The sequence below is a fragment of the Sciurus carolinensis genome, chromosome 3 (assembly GCF_902686445.1).
Source record: "Sciurus carolinensis chromosome 3, mSciCar1.2, whole genome shotgun sequence".
NCBI lineage: Eukaryota > Metazoa > Chordata > Mammalia > Rodentia > Sciuridae > Sciurus > Sciurus carolinensis.
The window spans coordinates 171858856-171880388 of NC_062215.1; the positions used below are offsets into that span (position 1 = coordinate 171858856).

The 21533-nt window shown below is 39.5% G+C and overlaps 1 protein-coding gene across 1 annotated transcript in view; it reads left to right on the plus strand.

Moving 5' to 3' along the window:
* Positions 1–21533, plus strand: part of Col4a3 (collagen type IV alpha 3 chain) — a 134600-nt gene that overhangs the window by 99439 nt on the left and 13628 nt on the right. Inside the window, 15 exon segments of the mRNA XM_047546603.1 lie at positions 361–453; positions 1063–1164; positions 3070–3167; positions 3911–4061; positions 4411–4524; positions 6031–6198; positions 7511–7600; positions 7920–8054; positions 14135–14233; positions 15159–15248; positions 15564–15703; positions 17590–17716; positions 18828–18908; positions 19300–19398; positions 19856–19903. Of these exon segments, the coding sequence (XP_047402559.1) occupies positions 361–453; positions 1063–1164; positions 3070–3167; positions 3911–4061; positions 4411–4524; positions 6031–6198; positions 7511–7600; positions 7920–8054; positions 14135–14233; positions 15159–15248; positions 15564–15703; positions 17590–17716; positions 18828–18908; positions 19300–19398; positions 19856–19903 (1635 nt within the window).

Genomic DNA, 21533 nt, shown 5'->3' on the forward strand with positions numbered 1-21533 from the left:
GATGTACCGTACTGCCTTCTCAAGGAAGCTAGTCACTAATAGAGCACTGTCCCATCAGTATTCATCAACTTAATTTCATATTATTAATTTTAGAGAAAGGACACTCAGTCAATAGGCCAGCTTGTTGGGTTATTAGTTGAAGCAAGCTTTAGATGATAGCAGAAGCATATAAGTATTTGTTGATGGTATAGAAAAGTTTCTATGAATCGTCATTCCTAAGTTAGTTTTGATCTTTTGGAAACAGAGACATTTTTTATTTTCCTTGGGAGAATATGTATAAGTCCCTTATAATTATATTCTCCCCCATCATCCAAGAAAAGCTTCAATATGCACCACAATCTTATCACAAATTTTCTTAAGGTCCTAAGGGAGAATCCAGTGTTTCAACACCGGTCCCAGGCCCCCCAGGACCTCCAGGGCGCCCTGGCCATGCTGGTCCCCCAGGTCCACCTGGTGAGTACCCCTCTTGCCAAGTCTCATGCATGACATCAGATAGCACCCTTTCTCTCCTGGAAAAATATGTATTTGTTGGTTCCAAAAGAGAACACAAGCCAGACCTGTTAGGTGAGCAAGCAGGCAGGGGACTCTGTTCTGAGACTCCTTTGAAATTATCCAAAGTATCCCTCCTGGTGCTTCTAACATAAAAGTTCCAAAGCATACTGGCATAATGAATTATTTGAGAGCAAATAATCTTCACGGATTTTTGGTGGGTCAGCAAGGAATGTTTGCCTATGGTTGATCAGGGTATTTTCCACAGCACCTTTTCTTTGCCAATGTGATCTAAAACTTTATTTTTTATGCATGAGGGAGACATAGAGTTCGAGATATCTAGACTATTTTTTTAAGGAACTAAGTTATGTTTTTAAAATTCTATGCATCTCCTAATAATTAGTTCATTGGGTAGGGGTGAGGAGGAAGGGTATACAGTTGGGGTTATGTTAAAATTATCTCTTAGTTTCCAAAATGGGCTGGGATGACACAGATAACTTAGACAATTTCTTTTAAAACAATTGAAGAAAAGTTGCTGATATGTGTATATATGTGTGTATGTGTGTCTTTAAGGTATCCGTGGATCCATGGGGAAATGTAATCCTGGTCTTCCTGGACCTGATGGTGAACCAGGAATTCCAGGAATTGGATTTCCTGGACCTCCCGGACCTAAGGGTAAATAAATTTAAAACTAAAATTCAAGGTTTATTGTGAATATTTACAGGTCGTAAGTATATATAGTGAATAAAATAGGAAATACCTATAACATCCTTGAAAAATGATACTGAGTCTTAAAAATTTACAGTAGTGTTAGGTACAAAAGCACAACTCACATTGATTTATGCAATCACGTTATTTTTTTAAATGCATAGGAAAAAACTGGAACCAAATTCATCAAAATAATAGTGATTCTTCTCAATCATGAGATTGTAAGTTTTTTCTGTGCTTTCTACATTTATGTATTACTTTACATATTTTTAAAATAAGAAACGAATTATTAAATCACTAATAGGACTGAGGGTGTAGCTCTGTGGTAGAGTATGTGCTTACCAATTGAAAACCCCGAGTTTAATCCCCAGCAAGCCCTCCCAAAATATCACAAATAACTGATTTTCCTGTGCTCTCCATGATAAATTAAGAAGTTTAAGAAAAGATGCTATTTCCCAAGAAAGTGAAAAAATTCCCCAAAATCCATACGCTGCAGTTGGGCATGGTGTCACACTCTTGTAATCTCAGTTACTTTGGAGACTGAGGTGGGAGGATCACAAGTTCCAGACCAGCCTCAGCAACTTAACAAGAACCCATCTCAAAATAAACTAAAAAAGGTTGGGGATAGAGCTCAGTGATACAGCCCTCCTGGGTTCAATCCCCAGTACAACACTAAAAAAAGAAGAAGAAGGAGAAGAAGGAGAAGGAGAAGGAGAAGGAGAAGGAGAAGGAGAAGAAGAAATCCAGATGCTGAGAGATGGAATAATAACTTTGAGGTTCCTGCTGATGAGTATATCAATGTCCTGTCCAGGACACATATGAGGAGCCTCCATCCTAGCATTGTAGCATAGAACTTCAGACTTTATGATAAGTTCATGCTTGTTTCAGTATTATTTAAAATGTTGGTCAGAATATAATCTATTTTTGGGGTTTTGTCTCTTGGGGTAATGTCATCAATTTTTATCATACATCAATTCTGCTCAAATATGGGAATATTGATTTGAATTTATGAGTATTTAAAATGGAAAACACGATCACATTTCTCATGGAGTTTCAAGAATGGCTCTGATTCCTCTGGGTGGGTTTCTTCCTACTGGCCCAATGCCCTGCTCCTGCCTTACCGATGCATTAGTGAGTTGCCTCCTAGCTTTGTAACTCCATGGATTCACTCTCCGGAAGACAATGGTCAACTTTGGAGCCAGAACTAGTCTAAGCTGTATAAAAGTGGAGATTTACAGGTCACCGTTGAAGCTAATGAATCCCACGAATAACTATGAACCCAACCTTGGTCAAGTTAGGGACATGACGGCAATCTCCAAAGGTGGCCTCACTCCACCAGGGTTTCCTTTTCAGAACGTAGAAAATGTCCGACTTTAAGTGCATAAAAAGAGGTTAGCTCATTACCTAGAATGGATGCTGTAGGACATCAGGATTTCATTTTCTTGGTTGCCTCTGGTGAGAAAGGCCCCCGGGGGTGTTGAAAGCTTTCTGATCTGGGCCATGCTTGCATGTATATATACATCAAAATCCTTAAGCTGTACGCTTTGTCAAATGTACTTCAAAAACAAAGTCAAATGGTCAACCAGCATCACTAGTTTGAACAACTGCTGAAACAAAATTATGGTCATATCAAACAAGAAAAATGAAAGAAATATTTTTTTGTTTAAATTGGGAACCAACCTAATCTGACTTGGAACTGAATTTTTTTTTCATTGCTACTTTATCCATTGTTTTTTCTTATCATTCCAACTTTCATACAAACATTTCTAGCTGGCTGCCTCAGAAAAGTATACAAAATAAGAGAGATACTGTTCCAAATCTTTCAATAAGACTAATCTCCAACATTTATTGTTTTTTTGTTTTTCTTTGTAGGAGATCAAGGTTTTCCAGGAACAAAAGGATCACCAGGTTGTCCTGGGAAAATGGGAGAGCCCGGGTTAGCTGGACAGCCAGGCTTCCCAGGAGCCAAGGTCTGCAGGAATTAACACTCAGACTAACCTGGGGGAGGAAAGGGAAAACCATAATTGCCCAGTAGGAATGCCCCCATTAGCCAGCATGCTCCAGATATAGAAATTACCAGTATATTTGTGGATGATGAAGATATCAAATATTTTTAAGTGTCTCTGGACCGTCTTCCCTTAGAAGGTATTTGAGCTGGGCATGGTGGTGCACAACTGTAGTCCCAGCAGCTTGGGAGGCTGAGGCATGAGGATCACAAGTTCAAAGCCAGCCTCAGCAACTTTGTGAGGCACTAAGCAACTCAGTGAGACCCTGTCTCTAAATAAAATATAAAAAAGGGCTGCGGATATGGCTTAGTGCTTAAGTACCCCTGGATTCAACCCCAGGACAAAAAAAAAAAGTGTTTGGAGGAAGGTTTATTTCTTCCTTAATGACTTCATGAACACCGAGGGTATATAAAATGAGAGATCCCTAGGAAAAAGTGTAGAGAGCCATGAGAAAAACTATCAAAAGTGGAGCTATCTAAATCCATGCTCTCAAAGAACAGAGGCTACATATCCTGAAGCATAATTGCATAGCAAAGTCAGCAACCAGAGTGGAAAAGGGAGAGTTGATCGAATAGCAGTGTCTGTGCAGATGGACATGGAGCCTAACAGAGGGGTTATTTTCAAGTCAACAGCCTTAGAGACTAGCCAGTATCAAGGAGGGTTTGGAAGCATTATGTGGCGAAACTAACGTAATTTCTGTGCTATAGGGAGAACCAGCACTAGCCAGGCCTGGAGAACCAGGAAAACCAGGTTTTCCAGGAGAAAGAGGCAATTCTGGGGAAAATGGAGAAATTGGACTCCCTGGACTTCCAGGTCTCCCTGGAATTCCAGGAAAAGAAGGGCTTGATGGACCACGAGGTACAATAGCAAGTGTGATTACTTTTCTCCACTGTGAGCTCGACTAAAATGCAGCCAGCTGAATGTGTAGGTGCTCTAGCAATGAAGAATTCTTCTCAAAAATAACTTCTAGTTCAATGAATAGAACCTGCGAGGCCTAATTATTTTCCCATTCAACATGGCTGCCCTGCTTTTCTTCCTCCTTTTCTTCTCCCTCCCTTTCTTCTTTTCTTTTCCGTGAGTATCCTCTCTAAAAGGCACATTAAGGTATTAAATACAGGTTGATGGGGGAGGTTATGGAAGAATGATTGGAGTAGCAACTTGGACCTTGAGTTCTGGCAATTGAATATTCTCCTGGATTCTTTTTCAGGAGATCCAGGGCAGCCTGGGCCACCTGGAGAAAGAGGACCTCCAGGAAGGTGCCTAGAGGGCCCCAGAGGAGCCCAAGGACTTCCAGGTCTAAATGGATTGCAAGGGCAACCAGGTAGGAGGATGTTTTAGTTAGCTTTTTCCCTGCTGTGACTACAAGATCTAATCAGAACAATTGTAGAGGAGGAAAAGTTTATTTGAGGGCTCATGGTTTCAGAGGTCTCAGTCCATAGAAGGCTGGCTCCATTCCTCAAGGCTGAACATCATGGAGGGAGAATATGGCAGAGGGAAACAACTCACATCATGATTAGAAAGCAGAAAGAGGGGTCTCTCCTTGCCAGATACAAATATGTACACAAAGCCATGCCCCAATTCCCATCTCCTCCAGCCATACCCCACCACTTCAGTTACCACTCAGTTAATTCCTATCAGGGGATTAATTCATTGATTGGATTAAGACTCTCACAACTCAATCATTTCTCCACTGAACCTTCTTGCATTGTCTTGCACGTAAGCTTCTGGGGGATACCTCATATCCAAACCATAACAGAGGTGGACCTCCAAACCAGGCAGGAGGCAGGTGAGTGCCAGGGGCCCCTGGTTCTGCACTTTGCTGTTTAACATGGGAATTGTCCAGCAACAAACCCTGATTGCTATTCATTGAGAAATGCTATTTTAGAAGTGTAAACTTTGCTGTAATAGATTGGTTGCATATAGCAGTGTACACCACCAATAGAATAAGAAACCTGAAGTTAATACAGCAAGTTGGTTTGTATCTTTTATGTGAGAAAATATGAATTCCAAAGACAGAGAAATAAATAGGTAGGTAGCTAGCTAGATATTTTGCATGTGTATTTACATACATACACTCTCAGGCAACATTTTACTTTTAATACTTTCATAAGTATAATTCGAGTGGTGAATTTCTTTTTACTGAAATAGAGAAAATTTAACAAGTTGTAAGCTAACATATGTAACTGTTTTACAAGCAACATATAAGAAAGGACATGCAAATAAATCTAAAAGATGCAGGTTATGTGTTCCAGAATGGGAAACTTTATATTTTAGCTCTTCTTGTCCAAATTTGGTGGCTGTTTCTGGGAAAAATTCCTTAGAACTCAGTTAATGTCTCTGGGCTATCATATTGCTCATATGTTCACAAACAAGGTCTTGGACAAGACCTTAATTGTTAGAGTGGCACTGTTGTTTCCAGAAGCATCCAATGGCTCTCCTCATAAATGGATCTATATGTCTTGTACAAGTGAAAGATGGAACCAGTCAGAAAGTGTAGTCCCAGAATGTGCCACTGAACTAGGAAATAGATGTAAATATTACACTTCTATTACTGGATGAATCATTGAAACAGAGGATGTTAGAGCCAGAGTGGAATCTTAGAAATTTTATCTTGCAAAGGGGAGACATGAAACACACATACAGAGAAAGGAGAGAGAGGGAGAGAGAGACAGAGAGAGAGAGAGAGAGACAGAGAGAGAGAGAGAGAAATGTGCAGTTTACTTAGAATCACACAGGTAGAAAATGCAACCACAAAATATTTCTGGGTTTGGTGGGGAAAGCATGTTTGCTGATTCACTCATGCACGTATGTATTCATTTATTTATAGGCAGAAGAGGAAGAACAGGGCCAAAGGGAGACCCAGGCATTCCAGGCTTGGATAGGTCAGGATTCCCTGGAGAACCTGGCCAACCAGGAAAACCAGGTCATCCAGGTGAGATGGGACCACCTGGTCACAAAGGATATCCAGGAACTCCCGGATTTTTAGGACCACCAGGTATTGTGTGTGCGTCTGTGCGTGCATGCATTTTTGGTTTTCTTCTTATATCTTCCTTTGCATTTTCCCCTTAAGTTCTTCTTATATCTTCCTTTGCATTTTCCCCTTAAGGTGGTTCTGTAAACTGTACCTAGGTATAGACTTGTGACTGTATGCTTTTCAGTTAGTGCAAGTCATTTGTTCCAAATTATTTGTAAGGTACAGGGACCGAGGGGCAGGGAGATGGTGGTAGTGGGATGATCACATTTCTTAACCTAGCTATTTTTGCTGTATACTCCTTTTCATAGACCACTATTATATACTTACTAGTATTTTTTGAGATTTTTTTACATTTATATTTACAAGGGATATTGGTCTTTTTTTTTTTTTTTTTTTTTTTTTTTTCTTGTGAAGCCTCTGTCAGGTCAATGTTGGCCTTATAGAATGAGCCAGAAAGTGTTTCCCCGACTTGTATTTTGTGGAAGACACTGTGAAGAATTGCTATTTGTTAAACATTTGGTGGAATTTATGAGCAAAGTAATTTGGGCCTGGGCCTTGCTTTGTGGAAAGCCTTTATTTTAGCCATTAAGTCTCTTGTTACAGGTCTATTTGGACTTTCTATTTCTTCTTGAGACCATTTTGGTAATCCACATTTCTCTAGGAATTTGCCCATTTTGTCTAAGTTACCTAATTTGTTGCCATAGAGTTGTTTATACTATTTCTTTATTATCCTTTTTATTTCATGGCAACTTTCATAGTTCATATATTTGGGGAGAAAGGCATAAGGACTTCACTGATCTCCCCTCCAGAGTGAAGCCCAGGATATTAACTTAAGCAGACCATTTACTGACCCATCTTCTAGACAAGTAAATGATCTTTTTTTTAACCTCATCTACATGGGACCTGATTGGTTGTAAATCACATTCGTGGTTGAAAACGAAATCTGTTGAAGTTCTGGAGCATTCCATCCTTCTATCTCCTCTACAATAGCTTTCTATTGTATCCCTTTATTTCATGCTTTCCCTTAATACTTTTATCTAGGGAAACTTGGTTTTTCAATGTACTTATTGAAAAGTGAGTACTATGAGAGGGAGAATTTATCAGCTGATGTGTCTTCAGTGCTGGCACATGATAGTAGCCCAACAGTATAAACAAAAGGATAATTTGTCCATTAAGTTATTATTCTGTGCAACTCTCCAGAGGGAGATCAGTGAAGTCCCTGCTACTCCTTCGATTCCCAACATCTTTTTCTAAGCACAGTTTATTTTACAGAATACTTTGTTTTTCCCGTTCTGTACAACATGTTCTGCTTTGTGTCAATTTGCTTCCACAGGTGGAAGGGGCATGGTTGGGTCGATGGGCCATCCTGGAGCCACTGGCCCTCCGGGGCCTCCTGGGAACCCAGGCATTCAGGGGCAGAAGGGTAAGTGTCCAGATCTCAGGAGGTATGGACCGCATTCATTTATTTAGCAATAAACTACACTTCATTCTTTGGGGAGAAGATAGTTCTAAGAGACCAATGTGTTTGACCTTCCTGGTTTCTGTGTTCCTTTTTCCCATTTGAATGGAACCCTATTTTCTTATACCACTCCCCTTATGTGTCTTCTGATTTGGGGAAACTTTCAAATTCTCAGCACGGTTAACCTTTTTTCATTCTCTTTCATTGCAAGTCCTGTTAACTTTGAATTTCTGTGAACTACTTGAAGAATGAAGAATTTGATGTTGTTACTCCTGTCTGTTAGGTAGCCTCGGAATACCAGGAATAAAGGGTGAGAGAGGACCTCCCGGAGCCAGAGGGGAGCAAGGAGACAAAGGAAACCAGGGTCCTTCGCAAATAGTCCACTTAATGGGAGACAAAGGAGAACCAGGGCCCAAGGGTAAGGAATTTTCTACATTTAGAATCAGAACATTAGAGCTGACGGTGGGACTAAGACACTATCCAGGCAAATTCCTGTAGTTGACAAATGAGAATAATGAGGGTCATGTTTAGGGTTCTATCCAAGCCATACAGCCAGCTGAGAATGCACTGGATCTGAGTTTAGTACCTTCTACAATATGTGTTACCTCCTTGATGCACACCTTTTTTAAATTTCTGAGTTAATCTGCATTTTGCTTTGCTGTACTTAAGTTATCATTAATAAATAACTAAACTATAAACCTCAAAAACCCACTTTTGCCTAGTGTGGGGGAAATGAAACCCTTAGAAAATTCCACATTAAGAAACTTCCCTGGCTGGGCACCGTGGTGCAGGCCTGTAATCCCGGTGATCTGGAGGTTGAGACAGGAGGATCGAGGGTTCAAAGCTAGCCTCAGCAATGTTGAGACACTAAGCAACTTAGTGAGACCCTCTCTAAATAAAATACAAAATAGGTCTGGGGATGTGGCTCAGTGGTCAAGTGCCCCTAAGTTCAATCCCCAGTACTCCCCCAAAAACAAGAGAAAAAGAAACTTCTCTGACTGAAATAAAAACCTCTATCCCCACATTCTACTCTGTCAATTACCAGAATAGATTTTTCTTTTTCTTTCTTTCTTTCTTTTTTTGGCGGGGAGGGAGGTATTGGGGATTGAAAACAGGGGTACTTAATCACTGAGCTAGATCCCTAGTCCTTTTTTATATTTTGTTTTGAGACAGCATTTCCCCAAGTTACTTAGGGCCTCACCAAGTTAGTGAGACTGGCTTTGAATTGTGATCCTCCTGCCTCAGCCTCCAGAGCCACTGGGATTACAGGTGCACACCACCATGCCTGGCTTGGGATGGATTTTTCTGATTGCATCTTAAAACTTCTTCTCATGCTTAGAATTCCTTAGAGAATAATATGAAGAAAGTGTGTTATGAAAAATTTATCCTTTAGAAATACTGTTGATTGTAAGGTATGGCTATTAGGCTAAAATTTAAGTCCATTAAAATTACTTCAAGTTATTTGAGTGCCTCTCAGGGCAATTTTTGTCATGTGATTAATACAAGCAATATAAAACCAAATTTTTAGGAGACTTCCTTTGCAGTCCCCCTGACTGATTTTTTTCCCCACTGATGCATCTTAATTACACAGTGTAGAGGATTTCAGCATGCCTCTTGACAATCCCAACTCTAGAAAAACAAAGAACTACTGGATAAAATGTTACCTTTGCAGATGAAAGTTCCATAGCAATGGAGCAATAAAATTAAAATGTGTTGTAGTTGTACAGCATATCATGCTTTGAGAAATTTGTAAAGAATTTTGAGAAGTAAGATCATATTCAACAAATATTTATATGCTTGGCAAGTAAGGATTTTTAGTCCAGGAGATTTGCTTTAAAAATTCTGCACAGGGTGCTGCAGACCATACTAGAAGGACTGAATAACTCTGTCCAGGAGTTAGGGCAGATTTCCCAAAAGTGACATCTGACAAACTCTTAAGAGTGATTGACAGAGAGAGAGATTGAATCCAACTCATTTGCCAACTGAAAAAAGAATCACTGGGAAAAATTTTATCACAGGTTTTTGTTTTTGTTTTTTGTACCCAGTGATGCTTAACCACTGAACTACTTCCCCAGCCCTTTTTTATTTTTATTTTGAGACAGGGTCTTGCTAAATTGCTTAGGGACTCACTAAATTACTGCCTCAGCCTCAGAAGTCACTGAAATTACAGGTGTGTATCACCCTGAGGAAGTTGTTTTTTGTCTTTTTTTTTTTTTTTTTTTTGCACAAAAGAAATCTAGGAAGTAAAAGCCTTTTGTTATACTCCCACTCAAGCTACTACTGGAGAGATCTTTTACTTCTAGTGCAAACAGAAGATTGTACACCATTTTTAGCAATGGAATAGAAAGTAAGATGGGTTTCAAAAGACTCTACTAGATCTAACTTAAATAAAGATATGAAAAAAAAATACTAGCCCAAATTTCCAGTCCTCACTGACTGTCTGCATGGATACCACTTTACTATTCTACGTTATTTGGACAGTGTTGGAAACATTTGGAAAAAAATATGAATAGCATATCTGTGCCTACATAAGCCAAAATTTGGCTCTCACAGCCTAAATGTGCAATAAATACTAATTTTACAATTAAAGAATTCCTTTGTAAAATATAGGGGGACACATGCTATTCTATGCTTCCAACAAAATTCTTCAATTTACTCACACAAATTACAGCATGTGTCAAAGCTCTTAGTGTTTCGAATGCATAACAAGGAGCACAGATTGAACAACAGAAATGAAGCAAATTATCTGGGCCTTTCTAAATTAAGTATGCTCCACTTACAAAAATTTGAATTTCTGACACAAAGATATCCACTGCAGATATGAAAGAGACATCAAGGTCACAAATGAGCTGTCTTCTCTCTGAGAAATCCGCATGGGAAACTTAGTCATATGTATGAAAAGATAATAAATAATATGATATTGCAAATTAGTACTATTCTGTTATGTAACAAAGACCTACATAGCATTTACTATGTGCAAGCACTATTCTAAATTTTTCAAATATTGACTCATTTAATCTCACGACAGCCCTAGGAGGAGATACTATAATTGCTATGATTCCATTTTACAGATGGGAAATAGGTCAAGTTACTTATAATGCCACTCTGACAGGAAGTGGTAGAGATGGGCCTCATGCTGCTGTGACTCATTGGCAAGGTCATAACTGGTCTCCTCTCTGTGCAGCTGGGTACCCCGGCAGGGGGCCTTGTGGTTATTGAAAGAAACAGAAAACACTGCAACTAGGCTAGAGAAACTTCCATGAGAGAGAATTTAAATCATGAGTGAAATTCAGATAAGCTTCTGAGTTTATGCTTGAATAATTACATCAGAATGAAGCCCAATATTATGTATAACTATAGTGCATTAACAAGAAGAAGAGAGAGAGAAGAAAGAAAGAGAGAGAGAGAGAGAAAGAGAGAGAGAGGGAGGGAGGGAGGGAGGAAGGAAGGAAGGAAGGAAGGAAGGAAGGAAGGAAGGAAGGAAGGAAGGAAGAAAGAAGAGAAGAAAGGAAGGCAGGCGACTCTTTCCAAGGCTCTCCTGGCTTTAAGAATTGACCGCAACCTGACATGGTGGTGCATGTCTGTAATCCCAGCTACTTGGGAGATTGAAGCAAGAGGATCACAAGTTTAGACCAGCTTGGGTAACTTACTGAGACATTGCACCCCCCCCCAAAAAAAAAAAAAAAACAGAAAAATAAAAAGGCTGTAGGGTGGAGGGTGGGGATAGGGGTGGTCAGGTGGCTCAAGTGGTAGAGCCCCCCTAAGTTTAAGGTCCAATCTATAGTACTGCAAAAAGAAAAAAAAAAAAAAAAGAATTCAAACTCCTCAGCCTGGCATACAAGTATCTTGACCATTTGCCCTTTGCCTATCTGCAGCAACATGACATTTATGGGCTCAAAAAGCATTTTTTCCAACAATTATTATTATTTATTTGTTCTGATTTGTTGTACATGAGAGTAGAACACATTTATACATTTTGATAGTTCATAATAAATGGAGTGTAATCACAATTATTTTTTGAAGTCTATGGATTAGGCATTTTATTAGGTCCTGAATACGCAGAAGTGACAAAAGCCAACTTGGACTCCCATCATGGAGAAATTTATTGTTAGTGGGAGAAAAGCATGAAAGGGTCTATAAATATTTGTACAAACCAAGTGTTATGGGGCGCAACTTAAGAACAGACCGATCACCACTGATCACCAAATTTGAGAGTCTTTATTAAGTCGACCGGCTGACTGTCTCACACAATGCCCCAAAAAATGGCTATTGGGAGAACAGCCCTGACCAAAGGGTTGTAGGGGTTCTTACACCAAAAATCACATCAATCTGTTGCTATGATTCAAAATTACACACTAACATCATGAGATCACCAACAGAGGGGGAAGTGGGTCAAAATGACCCTTACCTAGGTACAAACTAAATAATGGTTACTAACATCCACACAATCACTGTTCACCTGGTACATTGTTTAGCAGCAATAGGAATCAAAAGAGAGCAATTTTTCTTTACATCCTGTCATTCTGTATTGTTAAACATGTCACACTAAGTAACTGATGATGGGCACAGAGGCGGGGTGTTCCCATGGGAGAAGCTTATTTCCTACGTAACATGGAGTCTCAGAGCAAAATGGAGTCTGTTTAGTCATTTCTCTTAGAGTCTGGCCTATAACATTCTCATGGAGCCAGATCTGTCAGCCCATCACACCAAGGAGCAAATATCTGATACTTTGTGGACCACATATAGCCCCTGTTGTATACTCTTCTTTGATTGTGCTTATGTTTGTTGTTTTGTTTTGATATCCCTTTAACAATGTGCAAACCATCTTTAGCTCTCAAGTCTCATAAAATCAAGCCAGATTTGTCCTGCGGACTGAAGCAAATGAACACACTAAACAATATGTATTCATAGATTGTGATAAATAGCACAAATAGAAAAAATAAAGACGCAAAACAGAACAATCTACCCCCTGCCACGTACCAGTCCTCTGCATGTGCTGTGTTCTTGCCTGGGAAGCCTGTCTCGTTCCATGCTTTCTCCACCCAATTAACTCTCATTCCAACTTCAAGGCTGAGCTAAAAAGCAGTCCTTCTTCCAGAAATTCTTCTCTGTGGCATTTAGTGCCGAATTCTATTTCAGAACTTATCTCACTGGTGGTAATTTCTTGCTTAGCTGGCCATCTTCCCAATTAAACACTAAAAACTTGGGAAAGGAAGCCTGGTTTATTTTTATTTCCAGTGTTCATTACAAGACCTGTCTACTACTTAAATGCTCAATCCATATGTGAGTGGATGAATAAGTTCATAGGCAGGACAACAGTCAAGGGAAGGAAATTTGCTTGAGAAAAGGTACAAAGCCAAACCATGCAGACCGGAATACCCTATCCAGGCAGGTGAGTTTGCCATGTACTCTGTAGGCAAAAGGGATTCAATGAGTATTAATGAGCAGGAGAATTATATGACCAAACCTGTAATTTTAGGACGAGTGGAATGGTATCCTGGAAAGTTCATGAGCTTTTTACTGGATTCTGTAAGCACAAATGACTGAGACGGGAACAAACTTCACGGATCAGCATTGTCTTTTATTCAGCTGTGGAGTCAGGCACTGAATGGCTTCACTTTCTGGGTAGAAAATGGCCCCCGGGTTCAGAAGGGATCTGTGTTTTATAGGTTTCAACGAGGGTGGCTTCATCATTGGAGACTGAAGCAGAAGGTGTTGGTTTGGGCTGTTAGGGGAAAAGTTATAAGAAGTCTGAAACTTATTGTTGCTGGGAAGGGATGCACGCTCAGTGCTGGGTCAGAGCTCTCTGCTGATCTTCCTCTGGGACACACTGCTACCCAAAGCTTCCCTATTTGCTTTTCTTCTTCCAGGACTCATTGGCAATGGGAAAGGTTAAAGTTCAGGAGCTAGCGCTCCGTCCCTTCAGGTCTCATTGTTACTGGGAAGGATTAATTTTTGCCTTATTATCCCTCCCTCCTCCCGGGCCACACTGGTCCTCCTGTTTTCCCTGGGGGTTGTCTTGGGGGATGTTATTTTCCATAATCCTTCAGGTTCAAACCCCGGAGTTGTCACTGATTGACAGTCTGATTCCAGGTAGGGCTTTTGACTTAATTAATACTTAGAAAATAATCTTAATGTTTTGAGAATAAAATTGTTTAGATGAGAATTGTGTAGTACATAGTGTTGTGCTTTACTATAAAAAAAAAAGAAAAGAAGAGATCTCTAGGCCACTAAAGCTTAAAACATTCTTAACATTTGGATATTATGATAATTGTTAGTGCGCACTGGGAACTAGTTCCTGCCAGGTACTGTGCTAGTGCTTTACACGTATTATCTCACTTAATCCTCTTCTGAAAAAGATACAGACCCTCATCTGTCCATGCTCATAATAAACATGCTAGGCTATAGTATAATAATATCCCAGCAGTTTAAACTGGGATGGGGATGAGTCAGATAAAATTCCAACCTGTACTTTTAATATCTGGTTTTTAACTTTAGGGTTTGCAGGAAATCCAGGTGAGAAAGGAAACAGAGGCATTCCAGGGTTTCCAGGTTTAAAAGGCCGTGAAGGACCATCTGGACCCCCAGGACCACCAGGTATTGCTGATGCTCAATAGAAATGCCATTTTTTCAATTTTCCTAGCTCTACATGTAATAAAACTTGCTTCTATACTTATTGGGTAGAATATGAAGCCTGTTTTAATAGTGTTCCATCAGAAATTTTCTTCTAAATTAAACCAAAATGAAGGTGTTTCATAGTTGGCCTAAAAAGACTAATCTACACATAGTTCCTTTTCTACTCAAATTTTATTTTGAAATGGCTGATCTGTATTATAAATGATAATTTGTTATAATATCATATGTAAAAGTTGAAAATTAGTGCTCTAGAGGTTTTCAGATTTGCCCTTGCTTTATTAAACAACTTATTGAGTTTGCAAAGTTGTGTTTCTTGTTTCATTTTGTTTTTTGTTGGTGCAGTATTGGAGATGAAACCCAGGAGCACTCTGTCACTAAACTACATTCCCAGTCCTTTTTACTTTTTATTTTCAGACAGAATCTTGCTAAGTTGCCCAGGCTGACCTCAAACTCTTCCCTGAATAGTTGGGATTAGAGGTGTGTGCCACCATGACCAGTTGCAAAGTAATTTTTTAAACTATTAAAGTGGTCCCTCATTCCCCAACCACTTCAGTAACAAAGATGTTTCATGGCAATAAAATTCCAGTATGCAATTGGAAATATATTACTGTATAATTGAAAGAGCCCACCCTTTCCTGCTGCTGTTGGTTCTAGAATGACTTTGATGTTTGAAATCTAGACCTGCTGATGAGAATATCACTTTCTCTAGTTTTACGTGTTTTAAGTACCCAGGCCTTTATCAGAAAGCATAAAGAGAGCTAAACAGGAACTTATACCAGCAGTCCTGCTGTTTTGGATTTTCATTCATGCAAGCAACAGATATTTATTGAGCACCTACTATGCCTAGGAACTATGCAGGACATATTCCTCTTCCTTTGTTCTTAAGGCCCTCGGGGAGATCCAGGAAGCCCTGGGAATCCTGGAGAACCAGGACCACGTGGTGTGCCAGGAAGCATGGGGAACATGGGTGTGCCAGGTAAGGCATTAGGTCCTGTTATGAGTCCATGAGCTGACAACAGGTTACACTTCCAGATTTTCTATGCTACATGTTGTCCTACTTTTCCACTTATAAGAATGCTCATCGAAAATAAGTAGATTTTCTGTTAGATGCAGGTATTCTGTGCAACTAGAACATGAATGAGAACACAATAATATTTATGCTGTATAAAAATTACATATCATAACTTCTTGATGTATTCGTGATTCTGAAAAACCAAGTTCATGAAGGCACAAGAAGAATGCTTAAAGATTTCCATGTTACCTATTTTATCTGATATGGTTCTTATTTCAGGTTCTAAAGGAAAAAGAGGACCTTTAGGACTTCCAGGTCTTGCTGGAAGACCAGGCTTCCCAGGTACTCATGGTCTCCAAGGAGATAAGGGAGAACCAGGTTACTCAAAAGACACAAAACCAGGACCACCAGGACCAAAGGTACATAGGCCACTGAAATATTTATGTTTGGGAGTGAGGGAAACCCACAGAAATATTAATAAGCATTCAGATTCAATGTGGGCAAAGAAATTGAAAATCTTATTACTTTTAGGCACAACTGAGATGCCTCTCTAGCAGTCAGTTGTCTACCACAGAATCCTGTTTCAGCCACCAAGAAATTTCTCTGTCCCTGCAATTTAAGTGTGTTTCCAGAAGGAGGCAGTGATGATAAGCCCACATTATGTGATAGGGCAGGGTTTTTTCTGTTGTGAAATAAAGTGTCTAGTCTCTGCCACGGACCTCATCTCACACAGACTTACAAATCTTATAATCAAAACATTTGTCTTATTAAGTCACCATAAAAGACATAAAGAAGTTTAATTAAAAAGCAAATGGAATTCTAAGATGAATACATTTATCTTTCTGGTTGATAGAATGTATTTTCATTTCATTATGCAGAACATTTTTATCTTGTTTCATGTTCTTGTGCTGTGTCTGTCAAATCGAGGTTGGAGGTTAAAGCTCTTGATAGTGTGTTGTGTGCAGCAGCAATCAAATGTTTCAGGAGGCTTTGGATGCTTTTTTCACCTTTCTGTTAAGTATAGTTACACTAACAGCCAGAGCTAGACCATTATAGAACAACAGTAGAAATTCCCACATAGGGGTTTTTAACATGGGTTCCCTGGATCCCTAGAGGAATCTATGGAATCCCAAGAAACACACTACCTCCTGAAACTGGATGCAAAGTGTTTGAATACAAATTTTGTATGGAAGAACCTGTATTTTCCATCAGATGTTCAAGAATATACAACTCCAAACATACAAGTATTGCTTATGGAACCTTCTCCCTCTCTTTTGGGCCAACAAAATACTACTTTTCTTAAAATTTTCATATTCTCCAGTAGTAATTATTAAAAAAAAAAAGAAAAGAAAGAAAAATTTTAGATCCTGCATGGATCCAGGAAAATAACCCTTTATTAGTTGGAACACAAATTTTCTTTTCCCTTTTCATTTAGACTGAATTCTCAGGAATCCAGGAAAAGACTCCTTCCACTGAGAAATTTTCTCAGTGAGGAATTCTACTTGACTTTATTCACATTCAGTTAATTTGTTGTTCTATTTAAATTTAAGATTTTCACAGGTAACCATAAGAAACAATTTTTAGAATTGTGCATAAGCTGGTCTTACGAGGTTAGCAAAAAATAATAACAGTTTAGCTACAGTGGAAATTTTACAAGTCACCATCAAACCCATGTATTCTGATTTATCGTTAGACTGAAGTACAGATTTAATGACTATTAAATCACTCAAAGTATTTTTTGCATGTGTGATTGACATACCTGAGTCTATATGCATAGTAACTATAGTACATATATCCATTTGGTTTAGCTATTTCTTACCCCCAGTCAGTCATCATAGTTTATAATTATAAATTTGTGTGATTGTTTAATATTTATCTCCCCCCTGGTCTCTGAAGCTCCATGAGGGCAGGGCTGTATGTATCATGTATGGATATGAGATGGTATCCGTACATGATACACACGGATGGGAATCATCACGTGCTGGTAAGAGCCAGCTTCAAGGATTTGCAGCCTGTGTCATCACAAAGGTCCCCTGTGAAGAAGGACCTGGGCTTGGTTTAATATTCTACTGTTGCTGTTTTGAATTAATTAAAAAAAAACAAAAAGAGAGAGAGCTACATTTTTATTTTGCATTGTAACCAACAAACCATGTAACCAACTTATTCCCAGCACCTTTTGTGGTACTGGGTATAGCAGATAACTTGATACGAATTGATGAATGAATTAATGAACAAAGTTTATTCTTAATCCTAATCACATATCCTGCTTATATGAGAATTTTAAAGGTGTTTGACTGAATTTAAGGGGGATCCAGGATTGCCAGGTGACGTGGGAAAGAAAGGAGAAAGAGGGCCCCCTGGCCTGCCTGGAACATCAGGGCCTGCTGGACCTGAGGGAGCCCCCGGAAGTCCAGGAAATCCTGGCCACCCAGGTGAGCCTTGGCTTTAAGGTTCTGAAAGTTGGAAGCATTATGGGTGGTAATTCGAGCCTCCTGGAGTATTCTTTGTAAACAGAATGCTTACATGCTACCATTGTTTTCATTCGACTTGGATCTTGAAATTCTAAGATACTAAGAAACAGTGAATTATCCAAGAGGAGTCTAATTTTAGTGTTTGGGAAACTGAAATCTAAAAACATACTTCGGTGGGCAAAATTTCTGAACTGCTACCTCAACAAATTCAGCCTATGATATGAAGTGTTACTTACCTGCATGATCTTATGTTTGTATGGATTTACAAACTTCCCTAATAGATACCCAAGGTGGAGTGACTTAAGCAATAGAAATTTTTTTCCTGAGGGTCTTCAAGTTCAGAAGCCTGAGATCAATTTGCAGTGTTGTATCTTCTGAGATCTCACTGCTTGGCGCATTCTTCTCCCTGTCTTCCCGCTGAGTGTCTAAGTCCTAAACTCCTCTTATGAAGACACCACTCAATTGGTGTTTCCATTGGATGAAGACCCTCCCTAGTGACCTCATTTCTACTTAATTTTCAACAATTCATCTCTAAATACAGTGACATCCTGAGCTGTGGGTTAAGGCTTCAACATATGAATTTGAGGACAACACAATTCAAACCCTAACACATCATTCTGATTCTTTTTTTCTGGCATATTTCTGCGTTAAACAGTGGATTGCTTTCTTATTAGCATACAGCTTAGGTTTGTTTTCGTTGTATTTTCTTGAAAACAATTGCTTTGACTATTGGATTGCAACTTCAGGTCTTAATTTAAGACAGCATTTAAACTATCTGTTGGAACACTACAAGTTTCAATGTATTTGTAGTTAACTACAATGGAAACAGCACTTCAGATATTGAGTGGTCCACGTGGTTGGTATACGTGCGCTTTGAAAATGATTTGACACCTCTCTGCTGTGGGTCCCTGGGAGAACAGCTGCCAAGACAAAAGCTTGAGGGGACCTATCACCAGAGATTCTTTGAGGCCAGCTGGAGCACAGGTGACCGCAGGAAGTGACCTTTCAGACCCTGCTATAAGCATTAATTGTTCCGTGTTTGCTTTTCCTTCCACTCTCTCTCCATTTGTAGGAAAGCCAGGTCCTGATGGTGACTTGGGACTTAAAGGAATCAAAGGTTTCCCAGGCCGTCCAGGAATAAAAGGCCCTCCAGGTTTCATTTTTGTACTTGTTCTGCCCCTTTTCTTGAGGGAAGCACATTTTCTCCTGAGGTTCACTTACTGCTCCTCTAGAAGGAAATTCCAGTTACTCAGCACCCAGACACAAAAAATAGTACAGCAATGGAGTTAGATGTTTCCACTTCTCGAATTCTGATCCTCATATCTTCCCGCTGAGCATCCAAACACAATCACCTCCCGTGATAATACTAATCTGTGCATGCTTTCCACTATGAGTCTAGCTTCATGTAACTATAGCTCTGAAAGCTAGCACCTTTGACAAAAAGCTGCACATTTCCCTGTATTTACACTAGTCACCTGGTAGGAAGTAAGTCCTCTCTTCAAATGCCATGGATTTGTTTTGGTTAATGATTATTTTTTTTCCAGGTCTTCCAGGATTCCCAGACTTCCTGGACCAATAGGTGGTAAGAGGTAACCAAGGACATGATGGAATTCCTGGTCCAGCTGGAGAAAAAGGAGAAACAGGTATAACTTGCTCATTACCTACCCCCCACACACACACACACATTTGCTACTGGGGATTGAGCCACTGAGTTTCATCCCCAGTCCTTTCTACTTCTGATTTTGAGACAGGATCTTATTAAGTCACTGGGGCTGACCTTAAACTTGCATTCCTCCTGCCTAATAGCTGGGATGACAGGTGTATGCCACCACACCTAGCCTTGATCATTATCTTTGATCCACTAATGTTGTTTTGAGTAGAATCATTAGGAACATTTTAATCCTTCATTGCTCTAAAGATTTTTTTCTGTGATAGAACCAATGTTTTCTAACATGTCCTTGGTATGTGATAAACTTCCTTCATATGTATGTGTATATATACACATATATATGCTATACACATGATTTATACACATATATAATCATATTTATAAAGTAATGAAATTAACCAAATATTAAATGTCAAACTTCTCTCTTTCAGGCTTGCTGAGGGCCCATCCAGGTCCAAGAGGGAACCCAGGTGCTCCAGGTAAGCAGTTCTTTCCTGACCTAGAGAAGCACATGTCCAATGACAGAATCCAGTTTGATTTACTTGCTGTATTAAATAAACTTAACCTAGTGAATTGAAGAAGTCTCAATGGCAACATAACTTATTGACAGTCTTAGTATTCAATTCAAAGTGTTCACTGTCACCACCACAAAGAGAATGGATTAGAAACCGTGATCCAATTTTGGAATTTCCTTCTATGAAAGTCTGTTTTTAAAAATAATTCTTATGTTATTGCCTTGTTGCCATATGATTTCCGTGTGGCTCCTCAGAGAAGGATGCAGGTAGAATTGCTGGCTTCTCAATGAGCATGCCTCCCTGGGGCTCAAGACACAGTAGTAATACCAGTCCCTTCCCACCTGTTGTCCTCACAGGTTCGATCCTGCCCCCACATTGAGTTTGTGGCTCCTGCTATTGTTACCCAGTCACTCTCTCAATGACTCAAACGTGACAATTTACCAAACATGTCATTCAAAGTATATACACAGTTTTGTCGTTTGAAAGACTGCAAGTCTGCATTTCTTGTGCCAGTGTCTTACAAGATAGGTACCTTCTTTTGGCTCCATTTATTTATTTGGTGCTGGGCATTGAACTCAGGGCTTCACATGTGCCAGGCAAGGGCTCATCACTGAGCCACGTCCCCAAAGGAAATATCAGACTATTTGCACCTTTTCTTCTCAGTCTTGGGTCCTATGCATAGAAGTATTTCATTAGCAAAGAACCTAGACCCACTGAAAGCCTCAGCTATTGCTGCTGAGAAAACCAGCAGAGAGGAGCCCAATGCTGTTGAGAAACTCACCAGAACAGGAGCAGCCTCTTGACCCAAGAGTTCAATATGAAAGTAGACAAGAGTTGCTCTTTTCCCTTTGCTTCCTGATGAATGTCCTTCCTATTGAGCTGTGTTTCCATGTGTCCCAGATCCCTCCTGCCCCAACAGCAGAAAACCCTCCCCTATCCACTCTCTAGTTCCAGAATTCTGGGAAAAAGGAAAAACTTCTGTTCATATTTTTAGGCTAAGCTCAAAATCTAATCTTTTGGAATAAAAACATTATAGCATTTCATCACAAGTAAAATTTGACATAAGATGATCATACCTCAGGTAAAAATGCCTTTAAAATAACAAATGTGTAAGTAAATGAACATGCACCTCAGTCCCTCCAGGGTTGTTGAACATGAAGAGTTCATTGAGACTTGGAAGGTATGAATCCATTCAATTAGTTTATCCTCCAAATCCTAAGAAAAAATCATTTTGCAGAACAAGGAATTGTTTTAATGAACATAGAACGTACAACCCAAGCATCTGGGTGCTTCAGATCATTGCTATTCAAACACAGCATCACAGAGCTCAAAGTGAGCTGAAGTCACCTAAATACTTTGTCTGAAAAAAAAAAAAAAAAAAGAGCACTAAGAAGCTGAAGGATGTGGACGGACTGGGGCTAGATATTTAACATTCATCAATTTTATTTTCATCATAACTCTTCAGTTTTTTCCACATAACAATGTCCCAAGTCCTCCCTCTGAGCCTCCAGCCTCGCCTTTTGCTTTTCCCCATCCTTCTTTGAATTTGTCTGCTATTTTCATGCCATTTACTCTCTTCAAGATCAGCACAGAG